General features: G+C 30.9%; 4 protein-coding genes across 6 annotated transcripts in view; 3 read left to right on the top strand and 1 right to left on the bottom strand.

Annotated features, from left to right (window-relative positions):
• Positions 1-24056, bottom strand: part of LOC141528916 (uncharacterized) — a 267144-nt gene that overhangs the window by 233777 nt on the left and 9311 nt on the right. For all 3 annotated transcript variants that reach the window (XM_074245208.1, XM_074245205.1, XM_074245207.1), the window contains exon 2: positions 5245-5337. The gene's annotated coding sequence lies outside the window, so the exon portion shown is untranslated. The remainder of the gene's footprint in view (positions 1-5244; positions 5338-24056) is intronic.
• On the top strand, positions 9589-15072 carry LOC141528724 (L-lactate dehydrogenase). Its single transcript, XM_074244920.1, has 5 exons — positions 9589-9751; positions 12521-12650; positions 12764-13229; positions 13320-13561; positions 14467-15072. Exons 2-5 carry the CDS (start codon positions 12525-12527, stop codon positions 14629-14631), a joined length of 999 nt encoding a protein of 332 aa, XP_074101021.1. The 5' UTR covers positions 9589-9751; positions 12521-12524; the 3' UTR covers positions 14632-15072.
• LOC141528883 (L-lactate dehydrogenase A chain) lies at positions 15344-17692 on the top strand. The gene is made up of 6 exons (XM_074245163.1): positions 15344-15382; positions 15442-15793; positions 16194-16367; positions 17114-17231; positions 17314-17437; positions 17515-17692. Exons 1-6 carry the CDS (start codon positions 15344-15346, stop codon positions 17680-17682), a joined length of 975 nt encoding a protein of 324 aa, XP_074101264.1. The 3' UTR covers positions 17683-17692.
• Positions 18914-24056, top strand: part of Best2 (bestrophin family protein) — a 30733-nt gene continuing 25590 nt past the window's right edge. The window contains exon 1 of the mRNA XM_074245200.1: positions 18914-19365. Within this exon, the coding sequence (XP_074101301.1) occupies positions 19295-19365 (71 nt within the window). The 5' untranslated portion in view covers positions 18914-19294. The remainder of the gene's footprint in view (positions 19366-24056) is intronic.

Below are 24056 nucleotides of genomic sequence, written 5' to 3'. Positions count from 1 at the left end.
AAAAAACTTCTCTGAGGTCTTACTCATCATAAAACGGAACACAAGGAGGAGAAAAGTATTAAAAAATTCAGAAGCGCCTAAAGACGGCGGTAGGTGCCGCTAATTATACTTTTTATTCGCTGGCAGCAGCAGAGAGAGAGAGAGAGAGAGAGAGATCCTGCTACAGCGTGGGTTCGTGGAATAAAAAATAATCGAGGGAGTGTATGTGAAGCTCTAGAGGGATGAGATAGCGATAGTCATGAGGAGGACGCAGCTCACTTTTAATTTCACTGATCGTTTTATTTTTATTTTAAATCTTTTTTCATTTAATTCTATATTGCAGATCGTTTTTGTTTTACTGGTGGTGCTCTTTATTTTCATTTCTCCACTAAAGAATCCTCGGGGCTTGATTGAGTTACGATTTAATTAGTCCGCGTAGCCAATCAGTAATTAAGATATCCGCTAATCAACATGGCGAATTCACCTCTCAACCAGCCTCTTCCAGTGACTTCTCACCCTCCTTCCTATTCTGAGCCCTCAGCCACTAGTTCCAGGTTCATGGCTCCTTTTCCTTTTCCTTTTCGTTTTTCGCCCGCCGTGTGTAAAGTGTCTTGAACCAAACGGCGCCAGCTTCGGCAACTTGGACCCGTGATTAGAGAACCAATATCAGGTCTCAATATACAAGCCCAGAAGGTGAAATACTTCAGATATATTTTCTTTTTTTTATTGTTTTCATCCCGGCTTTATACTCGTTAGGTGTTATATATACGATCCTCCTAAGTGTATTTTTATTTTAATAATATATACTTTATTTTTGGACTTGGAGTTACGTCGAATTGGCTACAATTCACGGTAGGTATTACTCCAGGCTCTCAAGTCCAATAACATAAATTGAAGACTACATTGATAAAAAAATCAACTCCATGTTTGACATGAAAAATATTGACCTGAGAAAATTATCTTAAGAATTTCGCAATCTAAAACTGAATAGAAAAATTCTCGAGCTTAAATTTTAGTTGACTCGAGAATTTTCCCAATTAATTTGAGATAATACTGTCAAAATAAAAAATAAAATCGATTTAAGCAGAATATTCTCGGCAAGAAAATTATACATTTTTTTAAATCGATGGATAAATTTCGTATAGGTAGTACCAGTGATTTGATGAATTTTTAGTCAAATTTTTTGGGTGAAAAACGTTAGACACTTTAGACACATCATTAATCAAAGTGTCTTCTCGTATATGTAGAATTGATTACAAAACCCAAAATTATGAAAGAAAAAAAGTAAAATTTTGTTAATTTTTTATCAAATTTGGGGTCAATTTAACGTCTCACACTATGTTTAAAGGTTAGGAACAGTTTATCTCAGAAGGTTCTAAAGTCTGTGGGAACTTGACATAAGTCGATTTTTATCATTACATTAGAAATTTAAATCGTATTACAATTCTACCCAAAAAGATAACAGAGATCATATATTCAATATTTTGAGATTAACTGCTAACTTTTTCTACACTGATAAAAAAATTGAATCAATTTTTGAACTAAGTTGTTCTTGATTCAAATAAATTTAACTTGATTTAAGAATTTTTCTGCTTGATTTCGGATGATCGAAATCTTTGATATCATATTCTTAGTTCAAAAGAGTGTCTCTTAAATCAAGTTAATATTTTTATCAGTGTAAGATTAAATTATAACAAAGATTATGTGCATACAATTCTATCTATAAGCAATTTATTATAATATAGTTATAAAAAGTCTTTTGATTCCTTAAGTGAATACGACTAGTTAAACAAGAATCAGTGATAATTCTATGTCCAGAAATATACTGGTAAATTATTATTATTATTATTATTATTATTATTATTATTATTATTATTATTATTGTCGTTATTATTATAATCATACCGTAATACATAATAATAAGAATGGTTTAAGGAAATAAAAGTGTAAGAGAAATCTGCAAATGCGGGCTGCCCACATAATTCTGTCACCTTCTTTTAAATCCCAACTCCTAACGTCTATTTTATCATCCCACACTCGACACCCGGATCATCCACTCCTCATTCCAATATAATAATATAATACAATAATACCCAGTCCAATTTGTAGTACGCGCCAACTTCACGACTAACTACTATCACCCGGGAACGAAGAACTGCGAATAGACCAAGTAAAAATAACATTTTTGTTTTAGTAATTCGATATGATATATCGCTTGTGTATTTTTCTCTGTCACTTGCGCGGATTATTACGACCTGGTAAAAATATATTTCCCTAGTTTATTTGCTCTTGTCACATCACTGTTTACTCCCTCGTGCATACTCGTCTTCAGTGAGCTTAGCTTTGTGCTAAATGTTTAACCAAAGCAAAACAAAACGATTACGACGTTTTTTTTTATTCTGAGATTTATTGCAGCAGAAGTCGTTCATTTTTTCTGCCTCTAAAAACTTACTCTTTATTTCATGCCCTCCGTGAAAAAATTATAATATGTATATGTCCATTATTCAAATCTATCATCTTTCAAATGATGCACAGAAAAAAAATTGATTTGAATCAAATGAAATATTCTTGAACCAAGAAAATAATTTTGAATCAAGACGAAAAATTCTTGAATCAAATAAAATTTACTTGAACCAAGAAAAATCTCTTAGTTTAAGAATTTTACTACTCAAATCAAGAAAATGAACTTCTTCAAAATTATTTAATTGATTCAAATAATTTTTTTTTTCGGCACAGAAAAAAAAATAAATTTGAATCAAGAGAAAAATTTTTACACCAAGAAAATAATTTTGAAGAGTTTCATTGTCTTGGATCAAGACGGAAAATTCTTGAATGAAGTAAAATTTACTTAAACCAAGAAAAATTTCTTAGTTTAAGAATTTTTTTCCTCAAATCAAGAAGATAAAATCCTTCAAAATTATTTACTTAATTCAAGTAATTTTTTTTTTTCTGTGTGTGTGTTATAATTCTCATTCTAGTATTTTGTACATCATTCGTTATACTTATACTTCCACACGGAAGAAATTTTCTTCAAAAATTGCCGTAAGCATTACAGTGATTGCAATTTTTTTATTAATAATTTCACGTACTATGTGAACAATATTGAAAAATACTATTAACTTTTACTATAACATACCGGTAAAAATAATAAGCGTGAAAAATTAACATGATGAATAATTATTTTTTACTGTCTTAATATTAAAAACTACAGTAAAACAATATTTCATTGATAACAATATATACAATAAAAATTCTATTCCTCACTGGAAAAAAATTTCTTTCAAAAGAAATGAGCAATGTTGTAATAAATTAATTTGTTGAAAATTCTTAACAATTTAATTGTACAACATTGCCCATTTTTTTTTAAAAAAAATTTTTACTTTCAGTGCATGTGTAAGATGAACTGCATTAAACTTTAATTTTTTTATTTTACTGGAGACTTCGATAAATTTTATTGAGATAAACTTTACAAAGTATTTCTGTTACTAACAATCAATAGAAAGTTAAATTTAACTGTAAATTTTGACGGAAATTTCTTCCCGTATATAATAACTAAAGACAGTGCTTTACAAGTCCGAATAACCGGAAGAAAAATTAAGTTTTCGAAATGAACGTCAGACAAATCGACACCGAAAATGTCTAAGGAATTCAAAAATTTTTAACAAATAGGAAGCTACTTTGCCACTGAAGATTTAAAAAACGAGAATTGTCCTTCGTATATGTATAAATAGTCACGGGGGTTAAAATTTACTCGATAAGATAAGACCGTCTCTTTTTATATATAAAAGTATCCATATGACGGTATATATATATATATATATATGTGTGTACGATAGTGCTGATTGTAATTAATAGGCGGCGATTGCTCTGTGGAGAGAAAGGCCAGCGAATGAGCCAAGTATATATATCCCTCGCGGTTAATTGTCGAGGAAAGAGTAAGTGCGGATACTCACGCCACATCTCACTCGGTTTTTTGTTGACTCACTCTATATGTGCCGGCTTATAAAGTCAATTGCTCAATTTTATTAATTATACTTTCCACCTCCTCTGTCTTTCGTCCTCCTTCTCTTTTTCCTCTTCTGTATCCACCGAACTCAAAACAATTCAATTAGTCTTTTTTTTGCCTTGACCGATACATTACTTGTTATTTTGTCTTTATATAAGTTACAGTTTAAAGTTTACTAATTTTTATTAAAGACTTGAACGAATAATTTTTTGGAATTCCGTGCAAAATTAAATTATGTTGAAAAGTTTCAATTGAGTTAGACTTATACTCGTTAAAAATTTTTAGTTGGTGCTCCCAAAAACTTAGAAGTTTTATTTGTTGAATTGAATATGTTCTTTCAAATGATGGGCCTACAATCGCGTAAGAGTCACGTTTAAAGAAATTTTTAAGATTGATTTAATGAATGATGCCGATTTTTGTAACCAAAAATTTTGGCTTTCGCGCATTTTATGAGGATCAATCCGCCGAACAGCCGTGTAGGATCGAAATATCGAAAAATTAATGATTAATTAATATTCAATTCAGTAATTTCAGTTGTTTACGTTCCGGTAATTGTTTATAAATCATGTAATTATAAAAATTTGAACATTTTATGGACACTAAAAAAAATTTCTTCATTGAAGTAAAATATTTTTAATCCAAGAAAATCACTTTGAAGAGAATTTAACGACTTGATTCAAGAATTTATTGTCTTGACACTTGTTTTTTGAGATTGAGAAATTCAAAATCTTTAATCTAAGTATAATTTTATTTTTCTTTAAAAGTTTTACATTCTTGTTTTTAAAAAAAGCGTATTCATTAAACATATCAAAAATTACTTTAAAAAAAATTAGGAAAACAGTTGACCTTCAAGGCCATCCCTGCAACTTCCCGCTAATTCATGATAAAACACTATCTCTTGAATTTTCAAACCGCAATAACTTTTGAATGAATGAAACGATTTTTACGTGCTTGACACAGTTTTTCAAGCCTCATAAAGAATTTTTAAGTTTGAATCGATTGAACTGGGAATTTCGGAGTAATCTTTGAGTATAATTTTCTAGATAAAATTTGTAAATTTCTTGAATTAATTCGAACTAAATGCCTCGTAACAAGAGTAAAATTTTCTAAGTATATTTTCATAAATAAAGTAGTTTTTCAGTGCACAGAAGAAAATATTTGGTAGTTTTGAAAAACTTCTTTCGCTTCTCGGTTCTTATTAATATTTCACATGGTAAAAATAAATAATAAATAAAAATATAAAATATCTCATCACTCACCATCGAAGTTATACCACTATTCCCGTTAATTAATAACTCCTCCTCACATTCTCGAAGACCGGAAGAAAATCGATGTCCGCAAATTATGATTATCTAAAACAAAAAATAAAAACCATTTCAACACCATACTCGAGTGCATAAGACTTATCCACACACACAATAATCATAAAGCATTGTTAAATACGCATACATAAGATGCAAACTGGTTGTGCTGTATGGAGCATAACTTTATTAACTTGTTTAAATTTCCGCGACAGTCGGAAAGAATGGATTCGAATCGAGTACGTGGGACCTTGAAACATGGCTCGAGGGTGGGCGTTTGCTTTTGTATTCTCTTTGGTATATTACCTCCCCCATACATCCATACATATAAATACATAATATGTATGGTATACCTATAGAGTTGTGGCGTTGCGAGAATGATTTATCGGGGACGCTCACGGAGAGACGGCCAACAGCTGGCGTGATATCGAATCGACGGGCAAATAACCGCCCTCAGGATCACCAGGGCTCGTTCTTGCATTCACCAGACTCAAAAAACTCAGAGGGGGTTATACACATATTTTTTCAGTTAGCATATCTCGCCACTACATCAGTATAAGTAGAATACCTCGGCAATTTATCTGGGATTTGTTTACCCCCAGGCCGGGAAACGAAAATAATTGTCAAAATAATTTCCTTGTGATTCCTTGTGATTTCAATGCCCGAATAAAACAAATTTTTAGGCGGAAGGTAAATGGGTCTCTACATTGCCTATTGTCGGAAACTTTACTTTCACTCTGGCATACCCACGATAAGTATCCAGTTGATGAAAAAAAAGTATTTTATCCTTTTTCTTCTTCACCATTCTTCGGCATCTTTTTTTAAATTTTTTTTTTTTTGCGTATACAAAAAAGAGAAAAATTAGCATATCAAAGGAATCGAGATGCCTAATCCCCTACAACACAATCTTTCCCTCAATAATTTATAAAATTGCTCTATTACTCGGCAGCTGTCGTGGCCGATACGAGCCCGTCGAGTTGAAAGCGGCAATGATCCGCTCTTTCGCCTGTTCGTTTTCAGGCCCGATGGCAATTTGTGCGAAGCTCCCGGTTGCAAACATTGTTTATGGAAATTACAACGGTCAAGCCGCCGATCACGTTCCAACAGTACCTTCGGGACTTTTATCATCATCCTCTTCCTCCTCCTTTTCTCGTGTATGAAATGTATATATATGTATAGTTATCGTATATTTTAGCGGGCGATTATTTTCCCCATGATTACGGCGGGCTTGTGCATTTTGATTCCCAACCCCGAAATCAAAAGTTCTCGTTAGTGTTATCGCGATTTATTATAAATCACGTTGCGTCTTTACCAGTTTTTGTTGGATTTATTTTGAACAAAAAAAAAAAAAAAAAAAAAATATATATATATATATATATATATATATATATATATATATATATATATATATATATATATATGTTTATAATAAGGTGATAAAGCTACGGCAGACGATAGCTTATCGACTCATAATCTTACGCGTGCGTAAAGAATATTATTATTACTAAATATACATTACAATTGTTGTGTTATATTATCTCTACCTCTGATCAGCCCGTACCGAGAATGAGAAAGCGTATGATTTACGTTCCGTCTTATTAACATTAAATCATGCGTGTTCTACATGCAAATACACACTTATGCCCACGTCAACTTTACCGGAATATTTCATATGTTGTCGAAATTTTTTTTGTATGGTGAAGAATTTTTCGTATCACGTAAAAAAATTTTTTTTTAGAATTTTAGTAAAAGTAAAATATTTATTTTCATTTCGTGAAACATTTTTTCATTCAAAATTTTGATAACTACTGAGAGCTTTTTTATGTACGGTAACAAATTTTTTATTATTGCGTCAAAAAAAAGCGTTAGAAATGTTTATGTTAAACATTAAACGCTTTTGTATCTAAATTTAAATAATTGTATATAATCGATATCAAGTTTTTAAAAACTTAATATCAAAACTTCAAATAAAAATTTTTTATACACAATACGAGAATTTTTTTTAACAAAAATGTCTCATATATTTTTAGATACACAGTAAAAAAAAAAGAACGTGTATACAGAGTACACATGTTAGAAGTGAAACTTCTTTGGCAAACTCAATTTATAATTCATTAATTAATAGTTAATAGATATCAAAGACAGGTACATAAAGGATTTATGCATATATAGTATGGAAAGAATTTAACTGATATATAATATTAAAAGGATTAAATGAGAAAAATTTTCACTATTTATGTCACATTAGGGTGTGCCAAAATGTAACTTCCGTGAAGAACCTTTTAAAATTAGAATTTTGAGTTCCGCTTTTAACAGGGGATGTGTTTGGGCATTTCCCGAGATATTTTGAGGTGAGACGATAAATTTGATTTTCATAGAATTTTTTAACAGGAGCTTAGTTTGGGCATTTCCGCTGAATATTCAAAATTTGGCCGGAAGTGCCAAATTCAATCTCCTGTTAAAAATTTTGTGAAAATCAAGTAAATCCTCTTACCCCGAAATATTTCAGGAAATGCCTAAACACAACTGCTGTTAAAAACGGAATTCAAAATTCGAATTTTAAAAGGTTCTTCACGGAAATTACATTTTGGCACACCCTAATGTCACATATTCTTTCAATTTATTTCTTCAATATGTACAACATCATCTGATGATAGTTGTAATGATATGGTTGTCACTAAAGCCTTATATGGTAACTAAAATATGAAACATAAGTTCTTGTTTTAATATTTTCTAAATATCGTGTAAAAATGGCATCTATTGTGGTTCCGTATTTAGTTGTCGACATGTTAGGATTATTATTTAATTGCAGACTAAATTTTTCATATAAAAAATTAATTAATGGTGTCAAATATTAAAATATCTGAATAAAAACGTTAATAAAACAGTATAAAGAAACACGAGGTTATAAAATACATAATAATAATAACATTTAAGGAGGGTTTACACTTTTTTCTCTCTCGCCCTCTATTGGTCAAACGAAAGTATCTCTGTCATACTTGCACAACAAATGGAATCTTAAAAACCATTTTATACATAAATAAATGAAAATTTTCAAAAAAAGCGCTTCGCTCTTCGATAGGTAATTACATTATCTATTGAAAAGCGAATCGTTTTTTTTTTTTAATTAAATCTTATACATGAACAAAACATGTTTGAAAATTAACGATCAACCGCTTTTAAGAGCAGTGTACCTACAATCTAAAATACAACGCATGTGCACATGAAAATAACATTTCTATAGTGTAAAAGTATAGAATTCCTTTATATCTTTATCTTTTTCTCTCCGACTACGTACATATATGCGTCTTTTAATGTCACGCTCATATTATGATTATTGTGACGCTCATATTATTATTATTGTGACGCGACCTTGAAATTTTACCCTCAACGCGCACAAAGAAGTTTCACTTCAAAAATTTTCGTCATTGTGTTGAGTGTTAAAATTTGTGTGAAGAATATTACACTCTAGATAATGACGAAAAATTTTTTAACTGTGTACCTTCAAAACTTAACTAAAAAAAAATATCCGCACAAAGGATAATTTTTTCCAACACATCCAAGGATGCTGTAAGTGAACCCATGCATGCAGTAGCTTAATTTCTAATGCAGGATTTAATATCAACGGTTATGCTAATAGCGCTCCAACATAACATCATTCTGTTGTTATTATTACTCCATATACATCAGATGCAAATAAGATACACCCGGAGTCGTGTGATTCGAAAATAAAACACTATTTTTCTGGCATCAATTCCAAGAGCACGTGCTGCTTCAGGCTACTTATATATAACTACAATATATAATTCATAATACATAATATGCCTTAACTCCGTTATTTTACGATGCCAATCCCGGTGTCAGAACTTCGTCTATAGTGAAGAAGGACACCGAATATTCGGTATAGATTTTTGTGGAAATTACGGATGTGACAGAACGCACGTAGACCAGGGTTGCGTCAGAAAGTTTTTCCCTCCGATTTTTGTTAGGAACGATTGTCATGACTCAACACCATGCGCAAATAATCCACCTTAGCTGCGTCATATGATGAAATTCCTGATGCAATAATTTCACCACGTGTATATAGAAATTTTTCATCATTTTTTTTGCCAGCTTGCTTTGATTTTTTGAAAGATTTGTGAATTTGTGTATTTGTTTGTGTTATTATTCAAAATTTTGACAAAAGACACTTGGTGTTTACTTTTAAAACAGTTCAATTGAATTGACAACGTTTGCGCACGTACATACTGGCGCATGGAACCTACGGTGTCTATATATAGGAGGGGATAGGTGACCTTCCAAACCAGAAAGTTTCTAACACTCTCGAACGTCGGTCGTATTTACTTGAATATTTTATTTATTGATATTTAAATTCAAATATATTTAAATAATTGATAAGTATTAAATTGTTTAATTTATCTCAAGTTTTATCTCATCAAGATCTACAGTCTCTATTTTTCATAAGGTAAGGATAATCAATTTTATTTAATAAGTATAAGTTTATTATAAGCCAAAAGTTGATTGAACTTACTTAGCGATACAAGGTCTAGTTCATCTATCGCTTTTTAATTTATTTTTTCATTTTACTCTGCTAGATATATTCGGGATCTAATTAATTTAATCGTGAAAGTTTTTTCGATCTAACATTTATGAATTTTTTTTCAAAACTTTCGGGGGTTCAATTAATTAAATTAATTAGGGATTAGCTATCAAAAAAGCAAAAAATTGATGTCATCTTCAACACGTGCATTTTGGAGCTCGTGCTGCCATCTTTTAAAGATTTATGGTACTAAAATTTCCAACATGTGTTTAAAAATATTTTATCTTAAATCTTCTTTATGTTACTACAGTCATTTCTAAATAAAGAATTCTAATTTTCTTGTTGCTCGGCAGTTTAGGTCTATGACCTCGTATTATAATAAATTGAGACAATTTATTAATCTTGAGTGGTTGAAATAATACTATTGATGATTCCTCTTGAAATATTTAAGTGCAACATTTCTAGAAGTAAATAGAAAAAAAAGTTGGCATAGAAAATTGAAAAAATTTTAATTTCAATTAACGATTTTTAGAGTAGTGTAATAGTTTCATTAAATGATGAAACTTCTAAGTTCTATGGGTATTTATTTTATTAATCATATTTTAATGACGAAATTTCATTTATAGTTTCCAATAAAAATTTACGTAGAATTATCAAGTTATCTAGAATAGTCTAAGAGCCCATGGGCGGATACCTATATGTATTTGACCAGACCTGAGTCTTTGTATGTTGAGGTCCCTATACCTACCCTACATGAGATGGGGACTTAACTAAGCCCAAAATTGCAGACGCAGGTAAGACAGGTATAAATTTTTCGCTGATTTCAAATCTATTTGACCACGTCTGCCGTTTTGAAATTTGAAAATATAATAAAATATATAAAATCCACCCATGGGCTCTTAGACTAGAACGTTTAAATATGTTTGTAATTAAATACTTGAAAAGTTATTTGTTAATTTTTGTTTCTTTGTTAAGAACATTTTTTCAATAATGATTTTATAAAATTTATTCTCTACTTCTTTAAAGTAAGTTCATTAAATGAATAATAAATTGTTTGAGTATAATCAAAAGTATGAATTTGTGAATAGATTATAAATTAAAAGTTGGTAATAAATTTAGTTAATGTATCTTGATGTTGTATTCAAAATATATTTTATAAAATTTATTCTGAGTAAAATATTTTGAAAAATTATCGTCATTATTATTTATCTATACTTCTTGGTTCCCGGTCGAGTGATAGCGATACCATGGCCGAAATAAATTAAATCACTTATGTTCAATTTAAACGAAACATCGGACAGTATTTGGTAAAAAAATTTTGCTAAAAAAAATTTTTATCTGCTTTGATATAATTACTATTTGTTGGGACAAAGTTTGAACGATTATTATTGTCAAAAAATATCAAAACTATAAATGTCAATATCAATCATAGAACAATCTTCAAAATTTAAACAAAAATTTGTAAACTTATCATGAAACACATTTAATATTTTTAATTGTCATAAAACATTTTTGAATTCAAAAGATTTCATTTGTCATATTTATTAAAGTCAATAATTAAAAAGCCCCATCAATATATAAACTAATTGTCCGATTTTGCTAATTCTTGGACGTATACAAGGTAATCCGCGAATAAATAAACCTACTACGCTTCATTAAGATCCGTTGAGAATTGTGGATGCTGTCGCAACCAAGATTCACGTAAAAACAACATATTGCCTAAAACTGGTCCAATATGACTATCAACCACCATAAAATAACAAAAACTCATATTATAACGAGAAATGTATAGGTCAAATTAAACAGTATGCTCAGCTTGAATGGGATAATTACAAAAATGAGATATCTTTTCCCGGTCAAAAGTTATTCACAATTTTGCTCATCCTTGAACTTATCCAAGACAATCGTACACAGTAAAAAATTTTTCGCCATTGTGTAGAGTGTTTAAATTTTTGTGTAGAATATTACATTCTAGTATGTAGAATTTAACATTCTCATGTGTTGATTTAATGATTTAAAACACTAGAATGTTAAATTCTACACACTAGAGTGTAATATTTTACACGCAAATTTATACAATGACGAAAAATTTTTTTCTGTGTAGGAGGAATAAATATGCTAAATTTCATTAAGATCCGTTGTAAATTGTAAAAGTTAACGAGGCAACATGTCGCGTTTTATTATATATATATAGATTATTAAACCAATGATTTTCGAGCCTTATTCAACTATTTAGCCGATCATATGACAAAAATTGAAGTAAATTTTTACCAGAGAATTAACCAATGCAATGAATAGCTTTCTATGAAATCTACACGGAAAAAAGAAAAATTAGAATGTAACGTGGCGCTTCGTGATGAAAACTGAAAAAATTACAGTTTTAGATTGTAAGTATGACAGATTTTATAAGAATTACATCGCAAAATGTAATATTTACATTGAAAGCTCTGAAAATTAACATTCAAAGTTTGAATTAAAAAAATGTCATTTCGGACTGTAATTTTTCTAATTTTGAATACGACGGGACACTTATTACTATTTATAATGTAATTTTTCAAGTTTTCTTTTTTCCGTGTACCAAATTAAAAAAAAAATTTTCAAAATTATCACTGAAGACTTTTTACGTTTGTATTAAAAAAGGAAAAAAAAACTACTTATTATTAAAATTTATGGTAATCTCTATTTTAATTACAGCAAAATGACAACATTGAAAGAAAAATTACTGAGCGTGGTAAAGAAGCCCTCAGGAAATGGCAAAAACAAAATAACCGTGGTCGGTGTTGGCCAAGTAGGAATGGCATGTGCATTCAGTATTCTTACCAAAGTAAGTTCAAGGCATTGAATATTGATATATTAAAATAAACATTAATATTAATAGAATTTTTCTGGGTGAAAATAGCTGAAGCTAGCAATAACGTTTGATGTTTCTTCTTCCAGTATGTTTCAAGCGACGTCGTCTTGATTGACGTGATGGCCGACAAGTTGAAAGGCGAGATGATGGATTTGCAGCACGGAAGCGCTTTTCTTAAAAATTCCCGTGTGAACGCGAGCACCGATTACGCCGCGAGCGCAGGATCCAGTATCTGTATCGTCACCGCGGGTGCAAGACAACGCGAAGGGGAAACCCGTTTGGACTTGGTTCAACGCAACACCGACATTTTCAAAGGGATCATTCCTCAGCTGGTCAAGCACTCTCCCAACTGCATTCTGCTGATCGTCTCAAACCCCGTTGATATCTTGACCTACGTTGCCTGGAAACTGTCCGGGTTTCCCAAAAATCGCGTTATTGGTTCTGGCACGAACTTGGACTCTGGAAGATTCAGATTTTTACTGTCTCAAAGGTTGAGTGCTGCTCCCACTTCTTGCCACGGATGGATCATTGGAGAACATGGTGACACCAGTGGTAAGTTTTTTCATTCGAAATTCATCAATCTTATTCAACAATATGATTTTTCATGGTCAAATCTCATTTTACTGAATTTGAATTCTATAGTTCCGGTTTGGTCAGGAGTTAATGTTGCTGGAGTCCGCCTTCGTGATCTTGATCCCAAGGTTGGTACTAAAGATGACCCAGAAAACTACGGAGACATTCACAAGCAAGTGGTCTCAAGCGCTTACGAAGTCATCAAACTAAAGGGATACACTTCGTGGGCGATCGGTCTCAGTGTCGCTAATCTTGCGTCGGCAATGCTGAGAAACTCTGGTCAAGTTCACGCCGTATCGACCATGGTTAAGGTGAGTTGGTTAAGCAGAAATTTCTTGCATCGTTTGTTGATGATTGCACCGTGAAAAATCGGGAATGATAAATTCGAATTTTAACCATCACTCGGAGTACCAGAGTAAAGAAATAAAACACTCTGCGTACGAAGTAAATCTAGAAATTTTTTTCAGCAGAGTGAATATGAATTTTAGTCCGATAAACACCCGAGTACAGAGTTTTTGGACTTAAATAAATTTTTATTTAGCTAGAACAAATTTCATACCGCAAATTACTAACAAATACCTCCAATAATTTATCTCAAGTTTAAGTTTGGGATTGTTAGTTAAAATTTTCCAAAGAATTCGACTTTTAGAAAAATCGATCAAGTTTTCATAACGATTGTTTTGTTTTCAAGTCTTATTGATAAATCCTATCGTACTAAGCAAAAGAATGAAATTATTAATATTACTACGATTAATAAAATGAAATTAATTGCTTTAATGTTACTGAAATTATATATTGAAAAAATGCTATTTGTAGATATTAAAAAAAAATATTGATTCAATTATTTTTAAATATTGAAATTTATTATCTATTACAAACCAAAAAAAAAGGTTTTATCAATGTTCAAAAGTATTAAATTTACATTATTTAATTTTTCCAACAGACAACAATTATTTTATTATTTTTATTCGATTTAAAAATTAAAAAATTCACTCTGTGGAATTTTATTTCAATAGTTATTAATAAATAAAATCCTTTTTGAAGTGAATTTCACACTGGAAAAATCAAGTTAATTAAAAATCATTCACTCCTTTAATTTTTACAGTGCATATCTGTTCGGTTGATGTAATCAAATTTATTTAAATTTATAACGGTGCATATTTGATATTCTGGTGGTTTAAAATTTAGTAATAATATTTTTTTATATTTTTTTTAGGGATTTCATGACATTGAAGAAGAAGTATTTTTGTCCGTACCCTGTATTTTAGGCTTGGATGGAGTAACTTCGATAGTCAAACAAAAATTGACCGAAGACGAAAAAGGACTTCTGTTAACGTCTGCTAAAACTATGCACCAAGTCCAAGCAAACTTAAAATTTTAATGATGTAGTTATATAAAATAAATATTTATATATTTAAATATTTATTAAGTGTTAATCGCATCATTGATTAAAAAGTCTATTTACTATTTACAAGAGTATCAGTGAGAATACTTGAGAATTGCATTATTTAAAAGTCTGATGTTAATGAAAACAGAATATTTTTGAAGCAATCTTTAACTATTTCCGAATCATAAAAATACCTCAAACTTATAGTATAAATCATAATTATAACATTTTGTACACCTTTGGTGCATTTTAATCTATGTATTGATTGTAATAATATAAGTGTGATATCAATAAAGTATTTGTGTGAATATTTAACAACAAAAACAATCGAGAGTTTTCCGTCAATCATGCTGGTAAATAAAATTTTTATATTTATTTGACCCGTTTTGTTGGTGGATTTGTGAATTGATATTAAAAAAACTATTAAAAATAAAATGAGAATTGTAGTGGCGTATTTTCAAAAATTTCCCTCGAGAATCCTCAATTTAATGACTAATAAAGTTTTTAGGTTCAAAAAGGCCAATCTAACCAAATCGATCCACAGAGAAATTTGTTTTGAGTAAGAAAATTACAATTTTTTATTTTTACCAAAAATTTCATCACAATATTTTTCATCAGACCAAATTCTTTGCGAGAAGGACTTTTGTGCAGCGTAAAAACTCCTTCAATAGATAGTTTCGATAAAGTGACAATAGTTGGCGCTGGAATGGTCGGAGTAGCGTGTGCCAATGCGATATTGTTTCAAGTAAATTTAATTGTATGAAAATTTTGTTACACTTATTATTGAAGGAATCAAATTTTCAGAAAATTAGCAGCCATGTTGCGATAGTCGACGCTTTTCCCAAAAAACTAGAAGGCGAGGGCATGGACTACTGTCATTCTTCAGTTTTTCTCGACGATCCATATATCGAGTACGATACAGGTACCGACAATAGCAGCAATTGCTCTCAGCCGATAATACAGTATCCAAAACAATTTATAGACTTTTGCGTGTCAAGCAATTCAAAAGTAGTTATAATTACCGCGGGTGCTAGGCAAATCAAAGGAGAAACGAGACTGGAATTGGTGCAAAAAAACGTTAACATTATCAAAAATATCGTGCCTCCTCTGGTTCAATACAGTCCTAATGCTGTTTTTCTTGTAGTAACAAATCCCGGTGGGTAATTTTAATTAGTAACATCAATTATTATAATTGTTATGTAATATTATCCCAGTTAGCACGGGTTGACCATCAACTAAGTTGATGTTCAATGGTTTACGTCAACTTTACGTTAACTTCGTGTCAACCTTTGCATTTGCAACCGTTTCCCAGAACTTGACTTTAACTTACGGATTTAAGTTAGCGTAAATCTATGGCCGGAATTTTCCGAAAGGTTCGCTTAAAGTTTATACGAAGTTGCAGAAAGTTAACGTTAACTTCACGTCAACAGTTATAAGTATAACTGTTGCTCTACTATTAGTGTAAACTTTACATCAAATTCCGGCCGCAGATTTACGCGAACTTTGTTTCACTTGTGCTAACTGGATATAACTTGTAAGTTTTTTATTACCTGTAGTTGATATTTTGTCTTGGGTAACATGGAAAGTAAGCGGTCTCCCGTACAATAAAATTATTGGCAGCGGCTGCCACCTGGACTCCGCGAGATTGCGGAGTCTAATCAGCGAACGACTCGGAGTGGCGTCTAAATCTGTAAATGCGTTTATTATTGGCGAGCATGGAGATAGCCAGGGTATGCTTGATACGAATTTCAGGGGCACCACTAATGTTTTTTACCTTTTTCTAATAAAAAAAAGTAGTTTTCGGAAATTAAAAAAAAAAAAAACTATTGTAGCGATTGTTTTGAAAATTTCAGGGCACTTATACATATTTTACATGAACTTAAAATTTTTTTTAAATAAAACTCTTCAACTTTCTCATAATTTTCGGGTATTCCCCAGTGACTAAAAAAAAAGTTGTCCCACTGCTGAAATGATTACGGCCTTCACATTACCCGGAATCAATCAAAAAAAAAAAAAGTTGATTGAACTAGAAGGTATTTCTTATGCAATGACCCAGAATAGGAAAAAATTGGAATTTAAAAAAATATCAGAGCTTTAAAAAGAAAAAAATTTCTAAAATATGTGATAATTTTTGACCTGAAAAAATTACAATTTGTATGTAATCAAAAAACTGAAGATTCATTACATTGAGTAATAAAAAAAATTTTTAAAATCGGATTGATCGTGATTTTTTTATTGAGTAAGAACTGCAGTAAATTTAAAAAATTTAGTTTTGAGAAAAACGATTTTAAAGATTAAAGTAAATTATTCGTAAAATTTTTAAGTTTAAATTTTAGTATGTTACATTTATAAGTATTAACTACCAGAAAATGTAAAAAATTCGATTTTTTAGAAATTACACTAATGGTGCCCTTTAATGGCTAGTTTAACGCTCAAAAGTGAAATGAGAATCAAAATTATACCTGAGAATTTTCAGTTCCTTTGTGGTCGGGAGTTAACGTTGCTGGAGTGTTATTCCGCGATATTATGCCAACCATAGGTTTGGAAATGGACCAAGAGGGGTGGAATGAACTGATGACTGATATCGTCAAGGCGTAGGTCTATACTTTTGAAAAATTAATAAAATATCAAATATGACAAGAAATCGATTAAAAACGATAAATTTTTTTCAAGTAGTGGCGCGACTGTAAGGTGCCTGAAAGGGTACTCCAACACCGCAATCGGATTGACAGCAGCAGACATTACCAGAGACATTTTAAGGAACTGCCCAGCAGTTAAGTCAATATCGACAATGATCCAGGTGAGCGGAAAAATTGGCGACTTTTTCTTTGATAGCATTGACATTAATTGATATTAATTAAAAACCTTTTTGAACAGGGTCATCACAGCATTCATCATGAAATGTTTTTGTCCCTGCCCTGTACCTTGGGCGAGAATGGCGTGAGTCAAGTTATACGAATGCGTATCACCGAACACGAGAAAAAGCTCTTCCAGAAATCGGCGGAAATTGTATACAATATCCAAAAGGGCCTTAAGATATCCTGAAGAAAATTAGAACTTTAATAAACGGCAATTTGTAATTTGTACGATAATTTAATTATTTAATTTTTTTTTTTTTCACAATAAAAAGTCAGATACTGAGTGAAGTAAATAGTTGCGTGACTTAAGTAAAACGATTCTCCGTTCATCCAGGTCGAAGGACGAGTGGCTTGCCTTGAAGACTGATCTCGCAGAATGTTGACAAGACCAATACATATATCTAAGATAATATATAAGAAATAAGTATACAAGTTGAGGGCTAGTTACTGTGCTATTGAAAGTTAAGTTGAACGGCCTAGTGCCTAGTGACTCTGCGATTCACCAATTACACAATATTCGTTAATTATTTTTAAGCATAGATACACGGTAAAAAATTTTCAGAGTGATCAATTTTTAATTGATTTAATCCCTCTGGTATAAAATTAACGTCGAGAAGGATTTTAATTACATTATTACCAAAAAAAACTCCGCAGAGTAAATGTTTATTGAATAAAAATAAAAATTATTGTTATTCGTTTAAAAATGACAAAATTTGGGAAAATTTTTGCTTAACATTGCTTAGATACTTTCAGAAAAAACATGTGTTGATCTAACACTGCTAGTGTAAAAGAATCAGTTTCGAGTCTAACGAAAAGTTTTTTGCTGTCGAATGATATTTAATTAATCCCATACTGACAATTATTAATAAATTCGTATTCCGGTGGTTTATACTCGAGTGTTGAACAAGGAATAAGGCTGTAAATTAGCCCGAGGCTAGGCCGCGGCAAGGTGAGCGGACGATGCGGAAATTCACCACGGGGTGGCGTACATTCGCATAGTTCCCTTGTCTTCTCGTAATCATAATACCCGTACAAGACGACTGACTGAAGACGAATAATTAATAATTCTTATTGAATAAATTAAATTCCCAAAACTTTTCAGATACCCATCATTCATCTTCATCTTCATAAGCGATAACCATCCTCAAAAGTCATAATTCATCGGGATTACCATAACCCTCATCCGGAGCCACCCCCGAATCTCAAAACCTACCTAAACCTAACGAGTCCATCATATCAATCTACGGATTAAAAAAAGGGACATTTGGAGTAAAAAGGTCCCAAATGAATAATAAAAAATAAAATATTTCAGGGTCTCTGGGCTTGGTTCTACGTACCTGCGCAGGAAGGTGGTAGCAGTGGGGCCCGTTCTCCAGCCAGAGCCAACAAGCAGACCAAAGACCAGTCAGCCGCTGGTTTATCATGCAGTCAGTGGAGCTCAGTCAGTAGACTGTAGTCAGTAACACACCTCAGTCATCTGGTTTTAGTGATTCGCGGGTAGTCGTAAGTGTTTAGTTTCAAGCTTGATCGGGTTACTTTTGTTACAAATGACAATAAACCACCGTGGAATTAACGTCCATCGTCACTGTCAACGTCATCTATTTTTGCTACCATCAGGACTTCTAGATCAGGACTTTGGTGCAAAGTCCTGATAAATATCGGTTTTATATGCCCGTTATTGATTTTTCCCGGTTTAAATCATTGAATTGTCGGTATTTAAGTTAATAATTGTTTTAAATAGACGACAGTTTGTTTAGTGCGAGAGGAAGGGGTGCGTCGCTAGATCGTTCGACCGGGAAATGACTATATCCTATGCTAGCGAAGTACCAAACGGATCCAGCTTTGGCTGTTTCTGGAGAATACTCCGCAAGTGAGTGATTTTTTTTTTCTATTTATATAATAATAATAATAATAATAATAATTATTATTATTATTATTATTATTATTATTATTATTACTATAATTATTATCAATATTATTGAAACTAATGATATATTTAAAAATAAAAACTAATTAGATATTCATTATTCTTTTATTAAATTATTAATATTGAATGCTTATTAAAGTGTTTGTGTGTGGATGTATATTGATCAATCGATCAGCTGACACCGCATTAATATGAGCCTTGGATGTTACTCGGTTTTTGTTACCATGACGCAAAAACATCGCCACGTACGCGATTGCAATTTATTTTAAATAAAGTAATTCAATTAAAATAAACGTTTTACTTTGTTTAGATTTATTTAAATTAATTTATCATGATTTCGCCGAAGATTTTATTAAATAGATATTGTAATTTTTTTAAATAATTATTCCGAGATTGAAACAAGGGGTAACGCAGAACACGGCGTAGGCGGCTGAAATTGCGATATTGCGAGCGCGATTGTGCAATAACTCTTTTAAACTTTCGAGTCGTTTACTGACGGTACCACCGGCTACAAGATTATTTTCCGCGTTCAAAGCTGACAAAACAATCACTTGTATTTTTTATTTCATTTTTAAGTACAATACGGATAAGTATATGTTGGTATTTATATTTATATTTATATTTAAATTAACTGTGACTTTATTTGAAGAGTAAACTATTTCTTCGAAAAGTACCCCGTGGCAATTTTATTTTTATTTAGAAAGCGCTTTTTTTTTTTTTTTTTTTTTTTTGTTGCGACATAAGTCACTTAGAATTCACGGCAATGACCTTATGTTGCTAAAATTTCCGCGATTTAAAAAAAATTTTTTCTATAATAATTCGTTGCATAATAAAAATATCTATAACGCTGTCAATCTTACGAGTGGATAAAGAAATAACGACCGTCGTAAAACCGTCAAGTTCATCAGCTTTGTTTATAAATACGATAAGGATATATGGATCGGATTTAAAGCGAAGCAAGTTGAAAATATTTTTAAATAAGATAATAAAAACGCATAAATTTTGTGGGATTTTTTAAATTGATTGGTCAAGGAAATTTTAAGTAATTGTGATGTCACGTCGATATAATAAAAATATAAAATTGCTTGTAATTAACCCTGAGATTTTATTTCAAGTTAGCTCTAGATTACGTAATTGGAAAAAACTTATTAAAATATAATTATTGCTCATCACTTTCTGAGTTGGACAGCAGTTAATTACAGCTGTTGTATTTGTGTATAGCTGACTATTTATTTATTGTACAAGTTGACGGAATAAAGAAGCGACAAATTTCTGACAACTTAACGGCTTTCACCAAAAATATACGGACAGTAATATGCTATTCGTTTTTTTACGGCTTTGATAGTTAACTTTTTAATAATTTTTGTTTGAGATTTAATAGAAAATTTGTTGAAAAATAAAATTTTTTTTTCGTAGATATTCGTATTAGTTTAAAGAATTGAATTTTTTTTTGTATATATAATAAAAAAAAACAACGAAAATATGAATTTGTAAAGTTTTAATTAAAAATATGTCCAATTATCTTTTTAATTTATCAGTAAATTTTTCTGTTTAAAATTAAAATATCCATTTGATTTTTTAAAGCCAAGACTTATAAATTTAAGACGATGTTAATCATCTAAAAAATAAATCAAAATAGATATAGATATAGATATAGATAAATAGATATAGAAATGCCTACAAAATTTTTAAATATTTTAAAAAATTTATTTTTACAAGCTTTACAAAAATATATCTTCTTTGTTTAGTCTTTAAAAATCAAAATTTAACTCAATATGTCATTGTTTATATTTCCATCATAAATATAAGTCATTATTATTTATATTATATTATTTACTTTATTTGGAAAGAATTATTTAAATAAACTGTCAAAAATGATCAAAATAAGATAAGAAGAAATTTTTTAACAAATTAGAATACTCTTTATTGAAATTAGAAACTTGTCATGATTCGATTGATAAGTTTGAAGCGTACAATTGTTAAATAATGATAAAAGTATGTAGTCAGTATCTGAGTCTGGCGAGTCGTGAGAATAAGATGGATTAACGTGTATCATCACTTGTGCAAACAGATCGCGTGAGTCAAGTGCCCGGAGGAGTAGACTCGGGAGTAAATAAAATAGCGGTGATAAGAATAAAAGTTTTGTTTTATTTTATTTGCAATTTTTATTAATCATTTTACTGAATCGTGCAAATAAAACATCAGTTTAATAGATTTAGATTTATAGACCGCGATGTATTTACTCTTTCGCTGATTGAAAATTTAAAAATATTAGTACAGGATTTAGATCTGGGGATTTAGTCCCGAGTTGATAAAGACAAGCATCATGGTTAATTAATTAATTGAGCATTCATGCTCGGATATCGAGAGCGAGCTGCATCGTATTTTATTTTGTTGATGCGTAGGGGTTTTATCTGTACTTATTTTATTTTATATCGTATGTCGTTCACCGTACAGCATGCTGGAAAATGAGCGTGTCAGGTGGTTGTACATATAAACATATAGATACACATTTGCGTTTACACACTTACACTCGATACGCGGTCTATGGTCTATAAATAAGTGTCTTCTAGTCCCAGAATAGAAAATCTTGTCTACGAATAGCTATTCAACTATTATGAGGAAAGTTGTTATTACTGACGATTAATTTCTGGTTTTACATGACGATTTTATTGGCTGTAATTGTGCCATGATTAGTTGTTATTAAATTGCACACCTCAAACTTGAGAACTTTAGTCCAGATAAGTTTATTTCGATGGATATGGATTCAATTTTTTTGTTAATTTTTATTCAAATGTTTAAATATATTTCTAACAAATAATTCTTGTCTAATAGAAAAATTTTGAGCCCAGAGAATTATTCAAATATCTTAAACAAAAAAAAATTTTTTACTTCAAGAAATTTTCAAGCTCGTTGAAATGATTTTCTTAATTAAAAATTTTTTTGTTAAATTGTATCGATTTTTTTCATCAGTGCACTGATGAAAAATTTTTATTAAATAGAACACAATTATTGAGAATACATATTTCTTTTTCTGAAGAATTTGTTGGATTGATTAAAATCATCTTAACATAATTTGAATAAAGTTATTCGTATATTTTTCTATTATAATGAAGGCAGATATTGATATTTTTTTGTTCAAAAATTAATAGATGTAAATAATTCATCATTTCGATAAATTATTAAACTAAAAAATCCTTTTGTAGACAATATTTTTTCTTTTTATCAGTATAGAATTTGGAAATTCATAGTTGGATATTGTCGAATTTTTTACATCGTCAATGTGTTGTAAAAAAACAACGAATATTTTATAAATACTATGTTAATATCGAGATAATATTAAACAGAATAAACCTTACATCACTTCCAACCGTAAAAAAAAAAAAAAAATCAACAAAAATTCTATTAGAAAAAAACACGTTTTTCATTTATGATTCGGAATTTAGTTGCATACGCACGATACCTTTCGAAAAAATAAAAAAAAAAAAAACCTATACCTGAGTACTTTTTCAGAGATGTAAAATTTTTGAAGAATGTAACAATTCTACACCAAAATTTTATGAACTTTTAAATCCAATATCAAACTCAATATTTGTGAACTGCAATTTTCGGACTCAATTATTTACATCATCATTCATAAATAATTGAATAGCAAGCATGATTCTAATCATGAACAGAAACAGTTGTAATTCTAAAAAGAAATCTTTATAAATGATCGTTGGAGCATCGATTGAAGCATGAAATTTTTTGAAGATTAGTTGGAAGTGTTTCAAATTAGAAGTTGATAGACCCGAGGATCTCAAAGTGATCACGGTTAGTTATTAGTGAGCGCTTGACACACATTCCAGAGTTGCCTGAGGACTAAAGTGGTACCTCGTAGTAACAGTCGAGCACGCTCGGATCACCTGGTGTACAGAGAAGGTACATAAAATAACGTACGGTGCCGCTATGTCGCTACCGAATCGCCTAGAAACTCGAGCTGACCTGATACAACAATCCGACTTGGACTTGCAATCGCACGTATTCTTTTTCTGTCGCTTATTTCACTACAGTCTACAGTAGTTCACACGTGTCTTGATGCTCTTACATTAACATTAATATTAGACCCCGTACAATCGAATTGAATCAGGCATTTAATAAATACCGTCCGTCCATTGACCATTCACTTCCTTTTTACTTCTACTTTATTGTCCTAAAATCTCCAACCTCGAGCAATTCAACAACAGCCAACACCAATAACAATACTTCATGGTTTGAATCTTAAACCTCAGCAAAAATAGCCAACCCGCGTCCTCAAATTATAACTCATATCGATGCATTTTCACGTTTTACACTTTTTATTCCTCCTCAAGGCTCGACGACTGAAATAATTATTCCTCCTTTGTCTTATTTATGTGCATACATATGAATTTATAGTTGAAGTTATACCTTGATCAACGCTCCGCCTGAATTCTTGGATTATGTGAATCTCTTGAATCGTTTGTTCGTAAAATTATTTTTGGTTAAGGATCTCCATGGTTAGTATTAATAGTAATCGTTAAGTGAGGACGAACCGGCTGGCATCATTCTACGAAGCGTGACTGACACTGCTCAAGTTATGCAACCTTTTTGTATCCAGTGGCCTTGCCATCAGC

Source organism: Cotesia typhae, unplaced genomic scaffold, assembly GCF_013202065.1.
Source record: "Cotesia typhae breed Kobodo isofemale line unplaced genomic scaffold, CoteBio_Ctyphae contig_44, whole genome shotgun sequence".
Lineage (NCBI taxonomy): Eukaryota > Metazoa > Arthropoda > Insecta > Hymenoptera > Braconidae > Cotesia > Cotesia typhae.
This window is presented reverse-complemented; position numbering and strand designations above follow the sequence as displayed.